Source organism: Hemiscyllium ocellatum, chromosome 8 (genome assembly GCF_020745735.1).
Source record: "Hemiscyllium ocellatum isolate sHemOce1 chromosome 8, sHemOce1.pat.X.cur, whole genome shotgun sequence".
Classification (NCBI taxonomy): domain Eukaryota; kingdom Metazoa; phylum Chordata; class Chondrichthyes; order Orectolobiformes; family Hemiscylliidae; genus Hemiscyllium; species Hemiscyllium ocellatum.
Window position 1 is genome coordinate 104,352,998 of NC_083408.1, and position 23,996 is coordinate 104,376,993.

At 39.7% G+C, this 23,996-nt stretch overlaps 1 protein-coding gene across 4 annotated transcripts in view; it reads left to right on the forward strand.

The window, feature by feature from the left end:
• The window catches only part of LOC132818412 (poly(A) polymerase type 3), a 98,722-nt gene that overhangs the window by 13,309 nt on the left and 61,417 nt on the right, over positions 1 to 23,996 (forward strand). For all 4 annotated transcript variants that reach the window (XM_060829420.1, XM_060829421.1, XM_060829422.1 and 1 more), the window contains exons 2-4: positions 13,001 to 13,171; positions 16,171 to 16,237; positions 18,945 to 19,026. In XM_060829420.1, the coding sequence (XP_060685403.1) occupies positions 13,001 to 13,171; positions 16,171 to 16,237; positions 18,945 to 19,026 (320 nt within the window). The remainder of the gene's footprint in view (positions 1 to 13,000; positions 13,172 to 16,170; positions 16,238 to 18,944; positions 19,027 to 23,996) is intronic.

Below are 23,996 nucleotides of genomic sequence, written 5' to 3' on the forward strand. Positions count from 1 at the left end.
AATTTATTTCCACTACTCTTTCCGTGGTAGAATATTCCAGAGTGAAGAGTTTCACCCCAAGTGAAAAAAAGTTCTTCATGGCCCTAAATGGATTAAGTCATTATGACAATGCTGTGGCTTTAAAAATATGTTTTGTCTTTGTTTCCTTGAGTGAGAGAGAGAGATTAAGGGAACAGGTGTCGAGTAGTCTGAAGATAAACAACTTGTGAAGTTTTGGGTATTTATTTTTAACAAGGTGAAACAATAGAAGCAGCCTGATTGGATGTGGTCAAACTCCCACCCACAGAGCTTGACCTTTAGTTTTCAGCAGCAGTTGCTATTAGATTCTTGTAGTGGAAGCTAGTTTTCCTTCCCTCAATTATAGCCAAAAGGTAGGGGTTCTCTTCCTGGACTGCAGAATTACATGAGACAAAATCTGTTTTCTGAATTTGCCTTCTTGCTAAGGGTATGTATATGGGTGTTAGTATATTGGAACAGTTAATTGGTAAAATTACTGTATCTACTAAGTTTTTTTTCCTGTAGAGTTAAGTTGTTTCAAATTCATTGTATGTTAAATATAAATTGTTTTGTTTAGTGTTAAGTAGCTTGATCCAAGTTGCATCTGGAACTTAGCACCTGACATTTGCCTTTAAATAAGAAAAGTTACAATTTAGGCTGCCTTCATATATTTTTGAGGGGGAGGTCTGCTCTGGTCCACAGCACTTATGTCTTGAGACTCACCACTTATTCTAGACAATCATTCGGGTGGATCATCATCCCTGCATCCATCTGTCTGAATTTTGTTTTATTCAGATCCACACTCATTCTTCTAAACTTTGAAAACCAGCTTAATCAATCTGTCTTCCTTTGTATGACAAAGCTGTCATCCTGGGAATGAGTCTGGTGAATCTTTACTGAAATTCCTATTTCCTAGATAAGGAGACTCCAACGATGCATAATTATAGATGTGATCTCACCAAGGCCCTCTTCATCTCAAAAAGGCTCCATTGCTTCTGTTCAAATCCTTTTGCAAATATAAATTTCCTCCTTTTTTAACTGCTAACAGATTTTAAGGCTAGCACATCAGAGTACTGAAATGATTAAAGTGAGGTTCTTTGCGAGGGCTTTAAACTAATGGGATGGGGGGTGATTCGGACAAGATTGAGGGGGGAAATGTAGACTTAAAGAGCAAATGTTTGAATAATGATACCAAAGTGTGACAGGAAGGGACAGCAGTAAATAGTGTCAGAGGGAAAAAAGTGCAAAAGGTTTTTAAAGAAGTTCTTAAATATGCACAGTATTCAGAACAAAATGTATTACTGGGTACAAATACAGATTAATGGGTATTCTCTTCTAGCCATTACCTACATATAGTTACAAAGATGTCAGCATTATGAACTAAATATTGATAGGGATTTTTTTTACTTTGAAAGGAGATGGAAGGAAAAGATAGGTTAACATTATTGGTACAGTATTGAATAAGTAGGATAGCAAGAAATTACCTTTTGATTGGAATATGTAGATTCCCTGTAGGTGGAAGTGAGATCTATAAAGAGGGGGGAAAACCCCTAGTTTTACAGGCCCTATAAAGTAATTGTATAGTAGGACATAGAATTAGAAGATAGAGTCCATGCCATAAAAGCAGTACATTAATCACAAGTGACTTCAATCTTCATGTAAGTTGGGATAGGAAGATTGGCAAAAAGATAGTCATGAGGAAGGATACTGAACAATTTCCTAGAAGAATGTTGTGTTCAATCACTGCTCTGACGAATGTGGACCTGATGTGTAATGAGGCAGGTTTATTAAATCATGTCAGCAGAAAATATCCTTTGGGGATGTAGTCAGTATAATCAGTAGAATTTAGCATTCTGTTTGAAACTTGGGTCAGAAACAACTGAGTTAAATTTGAGGGTAATTACAAGGCAATCAAGGCAGAACTTGTGATAATATTACAGTCTCATGATCCCATCTGTGCCCTGGGTTTAACTGCCTTGTCTGTCAGCCATAGAGTCATAGACGTGTCCAACACACATATAGACCCTTTCGGACCAACTTGTCCATGCCAACCAGATATCCGGACCCAGCCTAGTCCCACCTGAGAACACCCAGCCCATATCCTTCCAAACCCTTCTTAATAACATACCCATCCAGATTCCTTTTAAATGTTGCAATTGTACCAGCCTCCACCACTTCCTCTGGCAGCACATTCCATACATGTATCATCCTCTGCGTATAAACATTGCCCTTTAGATCTTTCCCATATCTTTCCCCCCTCACCCTAAAACTATGCCCTCTAGATCTGGACTCTCCCACTCCAGGGAAGAGACTTTGTCTTTTTATTCTATCCATGCCCCTCGTGATTTTATAAACCTCTATAAGGCCACATGTCAACCTCTGATGCTCCAGGGAAAACAGCCTCAGCCTATTCAACATCACCCTATAGCTCAAATCATCCCACCCTGTCAACATTCTTGTAAATCTTTTCTGAGCCCTTTTAAGTTTACAACATCTTTCTGATAGGAAAGAGACCGGAATTGCATACGATATCCCAAAAGTGGCCTAACATGTACAGCCGCAACATGCCCTCCCAACTCCTGTACTCAATTCTCTGACCTGCAAAGGAAAGCATACCAAATGCTTTCTTCACTATCCTATCAACCTGCGACTTCACTTTCAAGGAGCTATGAACCTGCACTCCAAGGTCGCTTTGTTCAGTAACACTCTCTCGGACCTTACCATTAAGTGTATAAGTCCTGCTAAAATTTGCTTTCCCAAAATGCAGCACCTCATGTTTATCTGAATTAAACTCCATCTGTCAATTCTCAGCCCATTAGCCCAACTGATCAAGATCCTGTTGTAATCGGAGGTAACCCTCTTCACTGTCCACTACACCTCCAATTCTGGTGTCACCTGCAAACGTACAAACTATACCTCGTTAAAAATCTCTCAACACCAGGTTATAGTCCAACAGGTTTAATTGGAAGCACACTAGCTTTCGGAGCAACGCTCCTTCATCAACTATACCTCCAAATCCAAATCATATATATAAATGATGAAAAATCATGAACCCAGCACCGATCCTTGTGGCACTGCACTGGTCACAGGCCTCCAATCTGAAAAACAACCCTCTGCCCCGACCCTCTGTCTTCTACCTTTGAGCCAGTTCTGTATCCAAATGGCTAGTTCTTCCTATATACCATGAGATCTAACCTTGCTAACCAGTCTCCCATAAGGAACCTTGTCAAACTCCTTACTGAAGTCCATATAGATTGCATCCACTGCTCTGCCCTCACAAGTTGGACCGAAGGGTCTGTTTCCATGCTGTACATCTCTATGACTCTACTTTATTAAAAAAACTCAAGTTTGTGAGACATGATTTACCAAGCACAAATCAGTCCTTGCTTTTCCAAATACATGTACATCCTATCCCTGAGGATTCCCTCCAACAACTTGCCCACCACCAATGTCAGGCTTACTGGTCTATGATTCCCTACCTTGTCCTTATCACCCTTCTGAAACAGTGGCACCACGTTAGCCAACCTCCGGTCTTTGGCACAGCTGTCTATTGATGATCCAGATATCTCAGTAAGAGGCCCAGCAGTCACTTCCCTAGCTTCCCATTGAGTTTCCGATGCACCTGATCAGGTCCTGGAGATTTATCCACTTTTGTGTTTCAAGATATCCAGCACTTCTTCCTCTGTAATATGGACATTTTAAAATGTAATAATCTGTTTCCCTACATTCTATTTTCCACTGTAAATACTGATGCAAAATACCCATTTAGTATCTCCCCCATTTTCTGTGGCTCCACACAAAGGCCAACTTGCTGATTTTTGACAGACCCTGTTCTCTCCCTAGTTACCCTTTTGCCCTTAATGTATTTGTAAAAACCTTTTGGATTCTCCTTAATTCTATTTGCCAAAGCTATCTCATGTCCCCTTTTTGCCGTCCTGATTTCCTCCTTAAGTATACTCCTACTGCCTTTATACTCTAAGGATTCCCTTGACAGGATAGATCTATACCTGACATATGCTTCCTTCTTTTTCTTAACCAAACCCTCAATGTCTTTACTCATCTAGCATTCCCTACACCTACAAGTGTTTCCTTTCACCCTCACAGGAATATACTGTCACTGGAATCTCTATCTAATTTCTGAAGGCTTCCCATTTTCCAGCTATCCCTTTACCTGCCCTCAATCAGATTTTGGAAATTTTTGCCTAATACCATCAAAATTTGCCTTCCTCCAATTTAGAACTTCAACTTTTAGGTCTAGTTTATCCTTTTCCATCACTATATTAAAACTAATAGAATTATGGTCGTGGCCCCAAAGTGCTCCCCCATTGACACCTCAGTCACCTGCCCTGCCTTATTTCCCAACAGTAGGTCCTGTTTTGCACCTTCTCTCGTAGGTACATCCACATACTGAATCAGAAAATGTTCTTGTGCACACCTAAGGGTTTAGATGAAAAGGAATTTGTTAACACTATGGCAGTCCCAGTCTATGTTTGGAAAGTTAAAATACCCTACCATAACCACCCTATTATTCTTATAGATAACTCAGATCTCCTTTCAAACTTGTTTCTCAATTTCCCTCTGACTATCAGGGAATCTATAATGCAATCCCAATAAGGTGATCATCCCTTTCTTATTTCTTAATTCCATCCAAATAACTTCCCTGGATGTAAAGCTATCCTTTATCAAAAATGCCACTCCCCCTCCTCTCTTGCCTCCTTTTTCGTCCTTCCTGTAGCACTCGTATCCTGGGACATTGAGCTGCCAGTCCTGTTCATCCCTGAGCCATGTTTCTGCAATTGCTATGATATCCCAGTCCCATGTTCCTAACCATACCCTGAGTTCATCTGCCTTCCCCGTTAGGCCACTTGCATTGAAATAAATGCCGTTTAATTTATCAGTCCTACCTTTGTTCTCTGCTTTGTCCCTGCCTGTTTGACTTGTTTCTGTTCTCAACTGCACCAGTCTCAGATTGATCTCTCTCTTCACTATTTCCCTGGGTCCCACCTCCCATCTTCCTAGTTTAAATTCTCCTGAGCAGCTTGAGCAAATCTCCTGGCCAGTATATTAGTCCCCTTCCAATTCAAGTGCAGTCTGTCCTTTTTTGTACAAGTCACGTCTATCCAAGAAGAGATTCCATTTTCCAAAACAGCTTGAAATGTTTGAAATGGGGGTAGTCACAGAAGACTCCTGCACTACCTGCGTACCCCTCTACTTTTCCTGAACTCAACCCATCTATGTGACTGTATCTGCAACTTTTCTCCCTTCCTGTAACTGCCATCCATCACATCCCCTTGCTCTTGTAAATTCCTCACTGCCTCTCTCTTCAACTGATCCATTCGATCCGGTTGCGAATTTATCAATGGTATTTATTGCTGATATAATCCTCAGTCACACACACACGCGCACGTGCGCACACGCACACACGTCAAGAAGAGCATATCACTTTACTAAAAGCCTATTTTGTTTCTTTCAGTCTACAGACCCAGAAAATTTCACTCTTATTTCTCTACAAAACACTGCTCCAGGCTAACTTAATATTCAGGGCTTATATTTTAAAGTTTAATCAAGAGAAATATCTCAATATAACATGTAATAAAGAAAGAACCCACTGTACTCACTACTGCAGCCTTAGTGTAAGACCACACTTAAAATATTCACTTATCTATTCACTAAACAGGTTCCTCCAAGATTAGTTGTGAATTTCACTGTTTAATTTTCCCAACGTTTTTTTTCTCAAGTTCTAAAACTATGCAGTAGCATATAAAACAGTAATTGCTGCTCCTGAAATTCAAGGAAATCGCCTCCAAACCTAAAATACCTCCAAGGAGCTGCTTGTTGCAACCAAAAAATATTTTCCCGTCCTCCATCTTGGATTATCCAGAGTCCTCTTGCATTGAAATAAATACAGTTTAATTCTCCAGTTTACTTCATTCTCTACTGTGCGCCTTGTCTATTTAACTTGCTCCCTTAACTTCGAAATTATCCTCAACCTTCTCTTTCCTTGCTCCTGCTTAGGATCCCCTCACCCTGCCTCCATATTAGTGTATAACTTCCCAAGTCGCCCCAGCAAATCTTACACTCTGAAATTAGTCCACCTCTAGTTCAAGTTCACCCTGACCCTCTTATCGAGGTCCTACATTTTAACCTCCAGTTTAGCTTACTATAGTAATTCTGCAGAACCTCATCTCTATCTGTTTCATTGGTATAGGTCGTTTGGCTACAATGCAACAATTGCATTCTTCTGCAACCTCATGCTCCAGAAAATTGTGTTATGGAAAACTGCTATAGAAAATCACACTGTAGAAGATTGCTAATAGAAAACAGCTATACCCATCGAGTAGAAAGTGTGTGTTATCCAAGCAGCATTATCCAGTTCATCCATCGCGTTAAAGCCAATTTGTGGCAATGAAGTGCATGTCCGGCACTAATGTGTACCAAACCATGACTGCATTCACTCCCCTTTTGAGAATTTGCTGCAAGATGTCCTTGACCCTGGCACCAGGGAGGCAACAGACTATCCTTAAGTCTTGCTTACGTTTGCAGGATCACCTGTTTGTCTTCCTAACTGGAGAGTCCCTTTCACAATTGCTCATTTGAACCCTGACACATCCTGCCTCGAAGATCCAGCTGTGGTGCCCAAGACCTGACTGTCACTGTTCTTCTTCTGAGAGGCTATTGCTTGCAACAATATCCAGAACAATGTATTTGTTTGAGAACAGAATAGTCATTGAGATGTGCAGCATGGAAACATACCCTTCGGTCCAACCCATCCGTGCCGACCAGATATGCTAACCCAATCTAGTCCCTCCTGCCAGCATGCAGGAGACTCTTGCTGTACCTCTCCTGATAGTCACCTATCTACCTGTCTGTACCTGTGGTGTGACCACCTCTCTGAAGTTACTATCCACACTGTACCTCCTGTATACTCAGTGACTTCAAATACACCGGTAGATGATCTGAAAGGTCTGATATGAGCTGCATCCAAACATATTTCCTGTAGACTTAGTCTCCATGGACAGTCAACTGTTCCCTGATCTCCATCTAACAGGGGGATCATACCACTCCTTTGCCATTTTGCCCCTTTAACAATTAACGAAGTAGGACTTGCCAAAAACACCCACACTTCAAACCAATCTCTGCATCTGCACGCTCTTGCAGTTCAGTGTGCTGAGACAAGTTAACGCCGATCTTTTACATTATTAAGTTCTAAGTACAACCTTTTAAAAAGTCTACCTTAACTTTACCCTCTGCTTTAGGTTTGAAGTTTGCAAAACATTTAAGATTTACATTCTGAAATTCAAATATTTAGCTTAACTTCCAGTATTTTTGAAAACTCTTGCTAATCAGGAATGAAATTGAAACAGCCTACCCAGCAGATCCAGTATCAGGCAGTGATTCTCTGTGCAACTCAGCCCTCTCTGGCTGTGAGCGACTGTATGCTGGTCCCTCTGTCTCCTGGTTTTGGCCTTTCAAATACAGTCCTGGGAACCCTCCGTGATTCCACTTCCCTCCACTGCTTCCTGAACGTTTCCTCTCCAGAGCCCTCGACAGCCATGTGGAACGATAGTCACAGGCTCACTCCCGAACACTACCTGGCTCTCCTTCCTCCTAATTTGATTTAAATTGTTAATTTTTTTGGACTCTTAAAAGTTACAAAAGCAATCCTAAATGAAATATTTTCTGCTGTAGAAGAGAGAAAATCCAATGGAAGACCTCAAACTTGAGTAGTTCTAAGGGCCACACTACTCTCCTTCCACTCACTTTTAGATCGGCTATGATATTGTTGGTGGAACAGACTCAATGTGCCGAATGGCCTACTTCTACTCTTGAGTCTAATGCTCTGTTGGGTCTCTTTAACAGCTCCATAAAATCCCTACAGTATGGAAACAGGCCATTTGGCCCAACAGGTCCACACCGACCTTCCAAATAGTATACTACCCATGTCCATTCCCTTACATTTCCCATGATGAATGCACCTAACCTACACGTGATTGAACACTATATGGGCATTTAGCATGGCCAGTTCACCTAATTGCTTATCTTTGGACTGCGGAAGGAAACTAGAACACTCTGCGGAAACCCAAGCAGACACGGGAAGAATTTGCAAACCCCACACACGTCGCCCATGTCCAGAATAGAATCCAGGTTCCTGGTGCTGAGGGGCAGCAGAGATAACCACTGAGCCACTGTGCTGCCTTAGCTGCTTTTAACTCCATGGTTAAAAATAGGGACATAAAGAACAAAGTGGAAAATCTAAGCAGGTCTGGCATTTTTTGAAAGGTTGTAATGTACTCTGTTAACTCCTCCATTCTCCATGTCAGCAACAAGGCTTTGGTTAATTTGATTTAATTTGAAAATTACTGGCAACTGACCTCTAAGATATGTTTTTTTTTAGTAGTTTCATCATTCATGGCAGATGCCATAAAATTTACAGCCATTGGTGATATTCAAGTGTCAAGCTTTTCTGAAAGGAAAACTTCGTAAAGGCATTAGTTCCCATGTTAGCTAGAAATGCTGAATACCCAATTGATATTTGCAAGAAATTAATCAGTGGTGTGCAATTTAAGACCAGGAGGACTATTTACAGAGAAGTTTGTTCATTTCTTGTGTTCAAATTTCACCTTTTGACAATGTGTAGTATGATATGGGTTCAGAAAAGAGTTACAAGGATGTTGCCAGGGTTGGAGGATTTGAGCTATCTGGAGAGATTGAATAGGTTAGGGCTGTTTTCCCTAGAGGGTAGGAGGCTGATGGGTGACCTCATAGAGGTCTATAAAAATTGAGGGATATGGATAGGAAACTAGATAAAGACTCTTCCCTGGGGTGGGTGAGTCCAGAACTAGAGGGCATAGGTTTAGGGTGGGGGGGGGTGCAGAAAGATATAAAAGAGACCTAAGGGGCAACTTTTTCACGCAGAGGGTGGTACGTGTATGGGTTGAGTTGCCAGAGGAAGTAATGGAGACTGGTACTTATGCCGCATTTAAATGGCATCTGGATGGGTATGTTACTAGAAAGGGTTTGGAGGGATATGGGCAGGAAGCTGGCAGGTGGGACTAGATTGAGTTGGGATATCTGGTCGGCATGACAGGTTGGACCCAAGGGTCTGTTTCCGTGCTGTATGTCTCTATGACTCTAATAGAAATCAGCCAGTGCTGACTTGTCAGTTTTACAAGTATTTTAAAACCCTTTTTGCATTTAAAAATAAATACTCAGACATCATTCAAAAAAATCAAACAATTGGTAAGCGAATAAAACATTCATGATGATAGAAATTAAGTATTTTCATTAACAGCTTTGTACTAATGGGCAGAAACACATGGAGTTAACTTTGATCCCAGTATTGTCAAAATAAATTCTAAAATATGGAATATTGAATGTGCTTAACTTTTTTTTAAATTTACTCATGGGATGTCAATGTCACTGGCTAGGCCAGCATTTATTGCCCATTCCTAATTGCCCAGAGGGCTGTTAAAAGTCAACCACACTGCTGTGGGTCTGGAGTCGTATGTAGATCAGACCAGGTAAGGATGACCTTTTCTTCGTGAAGAATATTAGTGAGTCAGATGGATTATTTTGACAATCAGTAATTGTTATTTGGTGGTTATGCTAAAGTACCTGTTCGAGACCACTTGGAATCCCTGAAGGACTCTACCTTTAGCCTCTCTTGGTTCGTCCAGGCAATCGTACTCTGTGGTAGGCTGGAATATAAAACATTTACAGGCAGTTTAGTTTAAATTATTATCTTTTATTTACCAATGGCATCAATGTTACACTATAACATAGATAACTACAAGCCAGGTTTGATCTAAGGTTCTAAAGCCTTTAGCAGAGTAGCGGCGCCAGCTCTTACCCCCAAGAGCGCTCTCAGGCTACTCCCCTTATTGCTGCAAACAAGCTGTCTTTATACAGAATTTGGTATTAAAGTTACAAAAAGCCACGTCCTTAATCAGATAAACAGCAATAAAATGGTAAAAGTTTGCAGAGGAAGGGAAACTCATTAATAGGTCTGTGTATGTTTGACTAATTAAGCTACATGCACATCAAAGTGGGAAACCTTGATTCAGGCAGGCCAAATAGTCAGTTGCTTTCTCATACATCATAAAGAGAGCCCAGTATCATTATCCCATGAAGCAGCTGTTTCTTTGGTTATCCTAGATTCCCAGAATGCAAATTAAATTCATAACTTTCCTGGGTCTTGCACTCCTGGGAACAACACACAAACATTCAATCCATGACAAGCCAGTGTACACTCAAATCAGACCATGAAGAGTTAAACTTTTGACCAGCTTCTGTCCTGTCTATCTGTCTATGTCCCTTGAACCCTTCTGTCATTGAATGTAATTTACAGAAGAATGTTTTCTCTCTCTCACTTAGATGAACATCTTCCAAGTTTCAGCCTTTGTGTTTTCCTAGGCTGCAAGGGTAGTGAGACATTCACAGTCAAGATGAGGGAGCGGAGTTTCACAAATTCAAATCTGCTCAGTGTGGTATACATCTAAATGTATCAGGACTGTTCTATTATGTGCATATACCATTCAGCTTATTAAATTACAAGTTCTTTTCCTATTGAGTATGAGTTTTAAGAGTCTTTGAAATAAACCAGCAATTTAACTATCCAGTATCCCACTGAAATATGCATGCCTCTGGCATGAGAAGGAAGAACTGGCACACGTTGCACAAGTGAACAAGTGTTGACACTTTATTTACACTGATCCGTTGATACTAAGAACAGATGTCCCCAATTCTTCTGAACGAATGCTACCCCACCTCCCAAAAAAAACCCTGTCAAGCGCTTTCCAGCAACTTCTCCTTAATTTGTTGAATTCAAATTCTACCAGCTGGATTTCAACCTGGGTCCCCAGAACATTAGCTGAGTTTCTGAATTAATACTCAAGTGATAATACCACTTGGCCATTACATCCCCCACTGAATTGAGGATTGCTGTCGGATGATGCTGCTGCTGAAACTACCAACAGTAACAATGAACATTTAGTTCAAATTTTAACACCATTTTTATTGGGGTAATCTATTATATTTTTGATGCATAGCCTATAATTACTTTTGATTTGTATGGTTTCCTTAACATTACAAACTGTGTTTGAATTAATGTTTAGTGATAGCAGTTTTTTCTTTATTCTATTGCAACAGAATTAATTTGAGGGCCAATTCAAGCTACTAAACTATCTCAGAAGTATCTGCAAAAGTCCACGTTGACATTTGACCAAAAATAAATTAAAATCAAATTCAACTTCTACATATACACTGAGTATAAACTCCATAACTCTGCACAATTCATGGAAAAGGTGGTCAATATTTTCTTGTTTCTGTTATTTCTTTTGCCTAGTTTAAGCAAGAGCTATCATCATCATGCCACTGTTCTGTCTCTGAGGATGCTCAGATTAATTCTGTTCCTGAGTTGAAATGTCTCAGATCTAAGCTAAATTATATAGCCTACTGAAAAGACAATGTTGTGCATTAAGCTCAGCTGAAATGTTTACCTTTTTAATGTAGGTTTAAAAAGCTCATATGCAAAACAATTTTTATTAATTACTTTTAATTTGCTAATACGCTATGCTAGCTGTTGGGAACATTGTTTGTGGTAATGCATCACCTCCCCTTTGTTTTCCATTGTGCTTCCATCCTCACCTGCAGTCCTATTATTATCCTGCTCGATCTTGCCAGCTGGTGCCAAGTTGACTGATTTTGTGTCATGGGAAAATTAGTTCACCATTAGATCATGTAATTTCTTGGTGCCTGCAAGTTAGATAATGTTCGTAAAGATCACAGTTTTCTTTGGTCATTCCTGTTTTAATGCTTGTGAAACATCCAATCTGCACTGAACTTGACATTTACTCAGTTTTGCAAAGAAGAAAAATTAAATGTTAAGTTGACTTTTGAGGACAATCTGTATTCTGTTTGCCAGCTACAGTATATATGTAGCAAATATAGGCTTTTTGTCAGAATACGAATCTATTCTATGTTGAAAACAATGTAAATAATTGAATCTCCAAGGGTGTTCTGGGTAATCTATTTGTATTTGCGTGCGTCAACCATGGCGACTATAAACAGAAACAAAGCCAGTCTGAGACATGTCGTCTTAGTACAACATTCTTGAAATGATAACCTCATAGCTTTCATAATGCTGAACTTCTATCAAACCTGTTGCAAAATTTGACTGCTAGTGACTGGAAGAGGGAATTCTCAGTAATGCTATGCTGTCATTTAAAATCTGACTGCCACTCCTTGACGTTCAATTACATTGCCAAATTTTTCATCGTTGGCCAAAATGTAATTGGACCAGCTGCACCGTTGTGAATAGATCATGATCTGGGTATTCTGTAGTAAGTAGCTCACCTGACTCTCCAGAGCCTTTTCTACGAACCCCAAGGCCCAACTTAAAAATGTGACTTAGACTATGTATTTGTCAGGACATTTACAACACAAGCCAACTCTGAGACAGAACAGCCTGCTCGATTGGCATTCCTTCCAAAGGAAGTGACAGCAATATGCATCATCCACATAATGCACTGTAGTAGCTCACCAAGGCCTTATCAACAGCATCTTCTCTGCATGGTGTCTATTTTGAAGGCTATGGGTAGCAAGCTTGTATGGATATCACCTGAAGTTCCCCTCCAAGTCCTACCATTTTGACTTGAAAATCTGTTGTCCATTCAGCATTGCTGAGCCAAATTCCTGGAATTCTCATGTAATGGCCATGTGAGTAGTCACCCCACAAATGGCAGCAGAACTCATGTCACCATTGCTCATTGGCAGTTAGAATGGACAATTGCTGGCAAAGCCCATGTCCCATGTACTCGATTTCAATGTCTTTCTTTCAGTTGTGATTTTGTGAGGTGCTAATGCTTGAATAAACATGCTTCACTCATTTGAGTTTAAATGTATTTGAAATCTTTTAATAAATATGATGCTCCAACATGAAATCTTGTTATAGATAGTAAGTACCATTGTATGATTTGACATTTAATACTATTTTGGTCCACAGCCCTGCTGCAAATCAAGGATCTCTGCAGCTCCAGACTCACAAACATTATGGCATTACATCTCCAATTAGTTTGGCTTCACCAAAAGAAAATGATTATGTGCTTACTCAGAAACTCATTGAAGCATTGAAACCTTTTGGAGTCTTTGAAGAGGAAGAGGAGCTGCAGCACAGGTAAATTTTTCCAAGAATCAGCTGTGATAGGGAAGCTTTCAGTCTTAGAGTTTGAAATAGTTTGGTTTCCCAGCTATCCTGACTTTGAGTTAAGTTTCTGTTTACTTGACCAGCTGCTTTAGCCAGTCAAATTTAGTTCTTGCGCTCATGAATCCCTCCTCCCAGGAACAGGCGAGTCTGTTAATTGTAAGTTTGTCATTTCCACATGAAATGCGATGCCTTGTCTAGTTTGAAGATTGTGGGAGTTCTTGGCTCACATTTTAAAGTTGTTGTTTGCTAAACGTACTGTGCTTAGGTCTTCCATTCCCTGTAGCACCACACTAACTAAAAGTTTCAGAGCGCATCTGATCAGTGATTAATTCATGTATTTTGTTCCCGCTCCCAAGTAGGCTTTTCCAAATTTAAATGAGAATGCTTGAGGTATCTACTTCCAGTATCCGTATTGTGTAACTGCAGCATATGATGTTTAGATACATGAGATAGAAGTAGGCATTTAGCCCCTCACCTTTTGTACCTTTTTAATGAGATTGTGGCTCCTTTGTTACCTAATTATTATCCCCATTACTTTCGGTGATCAAAGCCATTGCACTCAGTTTTAAAAGTACTAATTGATCTGGTGTGAATTGCCATTGGAGACTCTTTTTCTTTGAAAGATCTGGCTCTTTTATACTCTGTTCTATGGTTCCCGATATTCTGAATAGTGTTTTTTTGCTGTCTGCCTAGCCTTTTCTCTTTATCTTCAAAATGTCAAACCAAAAGCCATATTGACAGAATTTGCCAACTATAAAGACTTGGGTGAATAGAAATGTAAAATTCAAAAAGTCATTTCGAAGACGATGCAAGTAGACAAATGTATACATGATTTTCAGTCAGCAGATGCACGATGTCATTTACTTTCTACCTAAAAGGGCAGAACAAAGTACTTTGTACATGGTGAAATGTTAGAACAGTGGAAATCCAGATGCACAAATTCTTAAATGTCATCAACAGAAACTTGGAAGAAACAAATATTGACTCTTCTAAATTCCAGGGTATAAAATCAGAGTTACTGTAATATCATAATTTAACTTTTAAAGTTCAGAAGTAATTTTAACCTTTGCAAGAGCGATTGGAAATGGACAACTAATGCTGGCCTTGCAACGATATTGATATCAAACTAAAGAATAAAAAACAACATTCTGTTGATTATTCACTGCACCTTATCCAAGGCAAGTATACCTCTGCTGAAGTATAATGCTTAGAACTGCTGACATTCCGTGTGGTTTTACTCTGATTTTATATTGCTGTAGCTTGACCTTTTCTAGTCCCCTTGAGTCTAGAATAATAATCCACCAGATAAAGTGTTGTTATTCCTGTTTGTTAGTTAATGCTCTTAGATTTTTTTAACATTTTAGAGGGTGCTTTGTTTTGCCATTTTGCTTTTAATCTATTATTTATACTGTCTTTTCCACCTGAGCCCTGAAGCAGCTTGCCATGTCTTGAAAACAATAAATTCCCAAGTAGCGGGTGCGTTGGAACTCTGCCTTCAAATCATGCAATGTCCTGACTTGGACATTCACAACATTCCTTGTCGCTGGGTCAAAATACTGGACTAGACAATGGGATTATATTCTAGATTAGAATGGTTCTGGAAAAGCACAGCAGGTCAGGCAGCATCCGAAGAGCAGGAAAATCAGCGTTTCGGGCAAAAGCCTTTCATCAGGAATAGAGGCAGAGTGGAGAGATAAATGAGAGAGGGTTGGGCATGGGGAGAAATGGAATGACATTCTTAATTGAGATAATGGTTTACCAACACTTGATGGCTCAATGGTTAGCACTGCCGCCTCTCAATGTCAGGGACGCAGGTTAGTTTCCGGCCTTGGATCATAGAGTCTGTGTGCAGTTTGCATAGTGTTCGAATGGGTTTTCTCCCACAGTCCAAAGATGTGCAGGTTAGGTGGATTGACTGTGCTGACATTTCTCCATAGTGTTCAGGAATGCGCAAGTTAAGTGGTTTAAGTCTGAGGTTACAGGATATGGTGGGGGGGCTAAGTCTAGATGGGGATGCTCTTTGGAGGGTCAATGCAGACTCGTTGGGCCTCCTTCCTCACTAGGGATTCTGTGAACACTTTCTTTTTGGCTACAAGGCTAGGGCAAGTTTTGGCTTACTACTGATATCTGTATTTTGAGGGAATTAAAAATAAATGTCCAGCTGAATAATTGCTTTCACTTTTTTAATCTGATTTTCCCCTCTAATATACCAATGCCAAAAATTTCTTTAGATCAGTCTGTTAGATTGATTTCAAACCAGAAGTGGATTGTGGTGTTGGTTACTTTTTGAAAGATTGTGTTTGACTGACTGGATCTTTTCTTAAATTCTTAATGTAATGTGTTCTGCTTTGTGAAAGCTGTGCAATTTAATTGTACATATTGTAGCAATGAGAGGATGTTGGCCCAAATTGCTATAACTTGGGAAGAATCAGCATGTTCTAAGGAGCGTTATACCACAAGTTGTACTGGTAAGGGATCAAAAGTTCCAGCACTGGCAGTAGAATGGAGTTGAGAAACGTGATCAGACGGCAGAGAAGACTCGGTGGGCTGAATGACTTAATTCTGCTGCTATATGTTATGATCTGTGCTCTATAAGCTGTAGATATCCTTTCAGACTCCATCCAGGATGGACTGACCCTATTAGGTTTTGATTTAAAATTAATTTGGAGCACTGGCTTTCTCAAAGCTTTATTTCCAAATGATATCACAAGCTTGTGACTAAAGGAAGCCTTGTTGCAAATATTGATGAGATCAGGTCTGCGTGAAAAGTTGACTGTGATAGTTTGTAACCCTTGAGCATTTACAGCACTACTTATTTTTCATTAAATGTGGATTGACCACAATAATTTCACTTGTTATAGGTATTTAATATTATAAAGTAAAATGATGAAAGGAGAAGCAATCTTTCTTTTTGAAAAGAAAACTTGAGATACATTTATTGAAAGTTTAATTGCCTCCTTATCTTGCAGAATTGCAATTCTGGGAAAACTTAATAGCTTAGTTAAAGAGTGGATCCGGGATACCAGTGAAATTAAGGTAAGGGCAGTGATTTAACTGGGGTTTGTTTTGTTCAGTACAACATCGTATCAGCTACCAGTTGGAACAAACCGTACAGATGAGATTTCTCCGTGAAGGCTGTAACCATGTTTCTGAAATGATGTGGCGGAGCCGGAGTTGGACTGGGTTAGACAAGATCAAAAATCTTACAACACTAGATTATAGTCCATCAGGTTTATTTGAAAATACTAGCTTTTATTGTGCTATTTATTCATCAGGGTGTATGTGCAAAAGGAAAACCTTAGGAACAGAATTTATAAGTAAATGATCAAAGGGTCATACAACTCATGTGAATGAATTGAATGCACATAAGATGGCTCTTAAAACTTTAGAATGAAGGTGCAGGTTTCGATTGATTAATATGCAAATCCTAGAATTTCTTTCAAGTCACTGTCTTGATTCAACTTGAGGTGTAATCAATATAAAGGAGGTGACTCCTCCGGTCCGACAGTGTATTTCAGGCGTGAGGTCTTGTTTGGCATCTGTCTTTTATTTCCTGCAGTGCATCTCAAACACACACGCACACTCACCCCGGCCCACCACTACCACCATGTGCACATGCACATTCGCTCTCACCCTGTCTCTCTCTCTCGCATACGCATGCGTGCACACGTTTTCCCGTGCTCTCATGCATGCACGTTCACACACGCATCTGTAGAATGAATTTGTTTATAGATACATTGTCTTGTTCAAACAACACACAATGTGTAAACAGCCAGTCAATGTGGCATTTTATAAACTCCGACTTTGGAAATAAAAGATACATTCTCTTAATAAAACCTCATGCCTAAAATACATTGAGCAGCGGTGTCACCATTACATTGAAGTTGGCTCAGGCCAGTGACTTGGGGAAAAAAAAGTCTGGGGTTTGCATATAATCGATCAAAACCTGCACCTCCATTCTCACTGAAGATTTGAGTCATCTTGTGTGTTCAATTCATTCACATGAGTTTCATGACAGACCTGATAAATTGTGTCAAAGGTCTGTCCCTCTTAACACCTGATGAAGGAGCAATGCTCCAAAATCTATTATTTTAAAATAAACCAATTGGACTGTAATCTGGTGTTGTGATTTTTGTCCATTTAGTAAATAAGCTGCTTGTGTTAATCAAGTGGAAAAAGTTTGTAATCCTTCCCAAGAAATTGGAAATCATGCCTGAGAATTAATCAAATGACAAGATGTTTAAAATTATGTAACTGCCAGATATTTAAAGCATGTTGTGTTAAATACATGCAGTAGGTTTGGGGATTCACAGGTAAGGAAACTAAGACTATACTTCTGGAAAGTACTACAGATTAAGCAATAGATATGCCTAGAAGTGTAAGCGCTCTCAAACCTATATTGAGGTGGCATCGACCTGTGAGCTCAAATTTGGTATACTGAATAAATCTAGCTTTGCTGTTGATTTTAGGAAAATTTTTACATCTGTTGAATGTTGTTATATTTTTTCAATTGGTAACAAACTTGCTGCCCCCCCCCCCCCCCCCCCCCAACAATTTGTGGATGAGTGTTCCAGCATTGCTTCAGGATTTGAGTACCATAATTTTGCTGACATTCTAGTAATTTGCTAGTAACTTGACACCCTGTCGTCTTGCTCAAATGGACTTAACATGTCCATAGCAATAATTGAAGCAAAGCTCTAAGGTTATCTGCATCCTTAAGCTTGCATCTCCTTGAATTGGCTGATTCATTCATTTAATGAGTTTTGAGAAGATTTGTAACTCAGGTTGAGGTTTTGGATGTAGGTTTGCTAGCTGAGCTGCAAAGTTCATTTCTGGACATTTTGTTACCCTACTAGATAATATCTTCAGTACGCCTCAGGCGAAGCAATGTTGAAAATTCCTGCTTTCTATTTAAAATGTTTGGATTTCTTTGGGTTGGGTGATTTTATTTCCTGTGATGAAGTCACTTCCTGTCTCTTTTCTCGGGGGTGATAGATGGAATCTAAATCGATGTGTTTGTTGGTAGAGTTCCGGTCGGAATGTCAGGCTTCTAGGAATTCTCATGCGTGTCAGTTTCGCTTGCCCTAGGATGGATGTCTTGTCAAGTCGAAGTGGTGTCCTTCCTCATCTGTACGTTTTTAAAAATGAAACTAGCCAACAGGATACATGAACACCAACTAGCCACAAAAAAAATGACCCTCTCTCACAAGTATCCTCACGTACAGATGAGGAAGGACATCACTTCGACACTGACAACACATCCATCCTAGGGCAAGCCAAACAAAGACACACACGTGAATTCCTAGAAGCATGGCATTCCGACCGGCACTCTTATCAACAAACACATCGAATTAGACCCCATTTACCACCCTCTGAGAAAAGGAACAGGAAGTGACTTCACCACAGGAAATGACATCACCAACCCAAATATATAAATGGAAAGCAGGAATTTTCAGCATTGCTTCGCCTGAGGCCCATTGAAGATGCTACCCAGTAGGATAATGTCTGGAAGTGAACCTTTCAGCTTAGTGAGCAAACCTACATCCAAAAGATTCATTGGAATTCTTATTTACGGGAGCTCCTTGACTACCTGTATAGCGGCAGTTAGCTTGCTTCAGATATTGAAGTATTTTGTGACGACATGAAGGACCTATTGAGGTACTTTAAGTAGTGAGGTTAATTTGTCCTTTTGTTGAACATGTGAATACTGATTGACTTTACAGCATCATTTACTTCTTTCCAGAATCTTCCATCGTCTGTAATAGAGAATGTTGGTGGAAAAATCTTTACATTTGGTTCCTACAGATTAGGGGTGCATACAAAAGGTACGTTGTATATATTAATGTTGTCATTGCACACCTGCAGGTGTATAATTTTAGTAAGTGGAATTTCTGCAGCTGTGGATTCCTATTACCACAGTGGCATGAATGTATGAAAGCAAACTGATTTTTTTTTTCTCTATTGTCACATCTACCGAAGTACAAAGAGTTTTGTTTGCGAGCAGTACTGGCAGGTCATAGTAAGTAAGGACGTACAGATCATCGAGTAAGGCATAAAGGTTACACTGCACAGGATGAGTTAGGCAAGATCAGCATTAACAAGAAAAATTATTAGTAATTTTTACAGATCTAGGAAGGTGTAGAACAGTGATTAAAAAATGTTTGTTAGGTCTGCTGGATGGAGCTCGCATGGAGTTGTCTGGTGTTGGCACTATCTCGAATCCTTTGGACAAAGCTACTGTTGATCCACCAGTATTGGCTAAAGCTCAAGCCTTTAATAACTTGTTTCTGGGTATCATTAAAAATTGCATGAATGAATAATGCAGCAGTAGGAAGTACAGCAGAGGGAACAAGAATCCAGTTTTGGATTAATTGGTATATTTAACGAATAGTGTTTAAAGCCTAGCTGATCAGGATCTTCATGCAAATTCCTTCAGTCTGGTTCTCAGCTCGATTTGACCACTGAGCATTGAAACTACTCATGTTTGAAAGATTGAAAGATTTGATTCCATTAGATTCATTTTAGACCAATGAAGAACCAGGATTTTGAATGAATTCAAAATAACTTTTTGTCCTGGTAAATTTTGAAAACTTAAATTTCACTTTTTAAGTCATGGGGCAGCAAAAATAGTAGTAAGTGGGCCAACTTACTAGAATACTAAAATACTGGATGTACTCAGCTGAGGCAGCATCTCTGGATTAAGAATTAAACAAAACTAAATGTTTCAGATTCTAGACCTTTTTGATAAGAGCTAGCAGAAGTTAATGTAACTGGTTGTAAATGAGGGCAGAGGGTGAGTGAGGGGGCAAAAAGGGAAATTCAGTGTCCTGTGGAAAGTATGATTGATTGATTTGGCAGTGGGTATCCTCAGTGAATACATGTGGTGTAACAGTCCATGGAGCAAAAAAATGAAATGCAGAGTTTTTAAGTTGTTGACAAGTAATAAATGAGAAGGGTTAAGCTTTTTAAGCTGCTTAAGGTTTTTGTTTCCATGTAAAATTTTTTATTTTTAGTATGATTGGGGAGCTCCAGGTGATCTTTGCATACATAGGCTGGAATTTTTTTTTGTTTTCCTGAATTAAATTATCAAATGTGATTTTAGTAATTTGCTTCAGGCTTTTTTCATTCTACAAAACAGGTGATTGCTTTGAGATGGTGAGCTGCCTTCTGAAAATGTAGGAATTGAGTTAGTGTAGGTATTTTGATGGAGGAGGTTTCATATTTTTTACCCTGTGACAATGAAGTAATGGTGTGTTACAAGCCAGTGTAGTGTATAATGTAAAGGACCACCTCCAGGTGGTGCTGTTTCCCCAAACATCTACCCTTCCCCTCCTCTGTGGATTTGAAAGGTCCTGTTAAAGGAATCATGGCATGTTGTTTGTAGATGGCATGCATTGCTGCCACTTTGTCTAGTAGCAGAGGTAGTGTGTTACGAGCTCTGGAGAAAAATAACATTTAAAATCCAGATTCTCAACAACAAAACCTACAGACAAATGAACGGAACACCCATGGGATTTCTGATATCGGGAATCTTAGCAGAGGTAATAATGCAGAGACTGGAACAAACAGTTCTGCCAACCATCCATCCCAAAATCTGGATCTGCTAAATGGATGTCATCACTAAACTAAACAAGTTAGAGTAAACCTTCCAAGACCATCAATAATACCCTTACTGGCATAAAATTCACTAAAGAGGAGGAAAACAACCATTTCTAGATGTCACTGTAGAACGAACAGTCAATGGGGAACTTCAAACCAGCATCTACAGGCAAACTACTCATACGACCAAATATTGAACTATAGAAGCAATCATCCCAACACCTACAAATGAAGCTGCATCAGGATGTTATTTCAACAAGCCACCACACTGCAGCACAGAGGAACGAAGCAGAGCAGAGGAAAATCAATCTATTCAAAAAGAATGGATACCCAATGAGCACAGTCCGCTGATTTCTCAGCAACAAACCCAAACAAGCAGACAAAACACATCCAGAAATCCTAGTCACTCTCCCTTACATGAAAGACATCACAGAAATGACTGCTAGACTATTCAGACCCCTTGGCATCATGGTAGCCCACAAACCCATCAACACATCAAAATAACAACTTAATGAACTTGAAAGACCCTATACAGATAACGAGCCAAACTAATGTCATTTACTTTGACTTGGATCCCATTAACCAGCCTCTAAAGAAAAAAAGAACAGGAAATGACATTACCACAGGAAATGGCATCATCCACCCAAGGAAACCCAAATATAGGAAAACCCAGCAGTGCTTAGTCTGGAGGCTCGCTGAAGATGTTACCTAGTAGGGTGACGAAACTTCTGGCAATGAACCTTCCAGCTCAGCGAGTAAACTGACATCCAGAACCTCCGCCTGAGCTACAAATCTTCTCAAAACTTTCTAACTTTCAGTTACTAATTGAAAGCATGACACAGTAAGGTTTCACACTGAAACTTCAAATTTTTACTGTGTCAAATAACTAAAAGCACTGGCTAAATGCTGCTTCGTTCTTCTAGACACCTGTTTGCTCTAAAGCATAATTAGGGAAATTTGTCTTATAGTAAGTTTTGTGCATATTGCATTTCTCATGGAAATGTCATTTTTGGAGGCAGTTCATGGTTCCCAGTTTCCCTTGTATTCTCATCTGTTCAAAGTTATTTCTTGATTAAAAGTTTCCACTCGCTTTATCCCCACTTTTTTGGAAAGCTTTTTTTTTACTTGACTACAAATGGTGAATTTCTTTTCAGATTATTCTTTCCCTGGCCATAAGATAAATCTCAATCCTTGGGTGACTACAGAGTGCATGTCTTTCAACATGATGTCCTTTTCCACATCTGATGGTTATTTGCATCTGCAGTCATTGTTTTTACCTTGGTAACTTGTAACGTCAAGCAACCTTTTACTCACTGACCACACAGGATCTGTGCCATCTGTGATCTCTATTGCCTGCAAATCAATCTGTCACCTAACCTCAAAAATATTTACGTCTGCCGTGTTCATTATATCTAGATAGCAATGCTTGAACCAAGGTGTCTCTAGCCGTTAGAAGTAAGTGGACTGTTTACGGCATGACTGTTGACAACCTTTACCTTTTTGGGTCTTTGGGAGACTTATGTACTCAGACTGCAGCCCTTGTCTCAAAGCATGAACTACTTGCACTTCCTTTTTAGCCTTCGCCAAACATAATGTCCAGGCAGTTATGAGTCTGAGAGCTGATTGTAGAACCACCATCTTTAACTCAATATTTAAACCAGCAGGTCCAAAGTATTCTAAACTTAAGCACTGTTACAATTGTGGGGTTAATTGGTATATTGGGAGCATATCAGTAGGTTGAGTTCTGAGCATAATTGGAGCTGCACTCATCCAGGCAAGGAGTGTGTTATATCACATTTGTGCCTTGTAGATAGTGGACAGGCTTTGAGGAGTCTAGGTCTAAATTGCTCACTGTAGGATTCTGGTCTGTTTTTGTAGCCATGATATTTGTAAGACTGGTCCAGCTATATATTTCCTGTCAATGGTAACCACTAGGATGTTGGTAAGAGATTCTGTGGCAGTGCCAAGGAAGATGGTTAGATGGATGTTGGCTAGTATCTGTGACATGAATATTTCTTGGTAGTTTCAGTCCAGCTTGCACGTTGACCAGAGTTTTTTGCGGAATACAGGCATGAATTACTACTTCATTATATGAGATGTTGCAAATATTCCTGAATGGTGCAAATATCTGATGACATGTCACTCTGAACTTAGGATAAGTTCATTTAAGGTCATTGAACTAATTAAATGTGGTTGACCCTAGGGCAAAACTACCTTGCAAAGCCCTTTTTCAAAACCAGCATCATTTTTATGCTAGGTTTGACTCTATCCAGTGTGCAATTTTCCCCTTGATTCTCATTGACTTTAATTTTGTTAGGATTCGTTGATGCCATATGCTGTCAAATACAACTGAATTCCCTTGATAACATGTTTGGATCAAGGTTGTAATGAGACCTGAGCTAAATACTGGTGAACAAGTCCACACTGAACATCACAGTGGATTCTTGTCATTTGACGGCACTATTAATATTTTTCTTCATTTTGCACCATGATTTGAGTAAATGTTTGGACAGCAATTGGTCTAATTGGATTTGCTTTGTACTTTGGTTGACTGAGAATACCAGGGCTCTTAATCACTTTTGGCAGAGGATACAAGTATTCTGCTGTACTAGAGCAGTTTTGCAAACTGTAATCTCAATCTAGCATGTCTTCAGTATGACAAATGGGATGTTGTAGACCCCCCCAGCCTTTGTTGTACCCATTGACCTTTGACCATTCCCTGATGTCACATGGAGTGAATCAGATTGTTTCAAGACACCGTAGAGAAATATCACCAGCGATATCTCTAGAATCCTGCAAATACAGTGGCAGAGCCCCTATCCTATCAGTGTGTGCTCTCAGGCCCAGCGACACAAGCATGAGATCCTGTAATGTTGAGTTACAGGCTGCATCATCCACAAAACATAATTCTGCGCTTTGACAGGATCTGATTATCAAGAGTGCACAGAAAATAGTTCTCGGATGTCCTGAAAGCCTTCCTGGGAGAAAAGAAATAGCATCCCAACAAGCCATTTAAATCTCTTGCCTGAGACTATCCCAACTGGAAACAACTGAAGTTGCTAGCCATTGAGTATTTCAAGTATTCAGGTGGAAGCTAAACATCAATGCAAAAGAAAATGTGATTGTACCATGCACCACCTCAAACTTTACCTGTGGCAGTGTGGGTTGATCCTGCTTTGAAATCTTTACAGTCAAC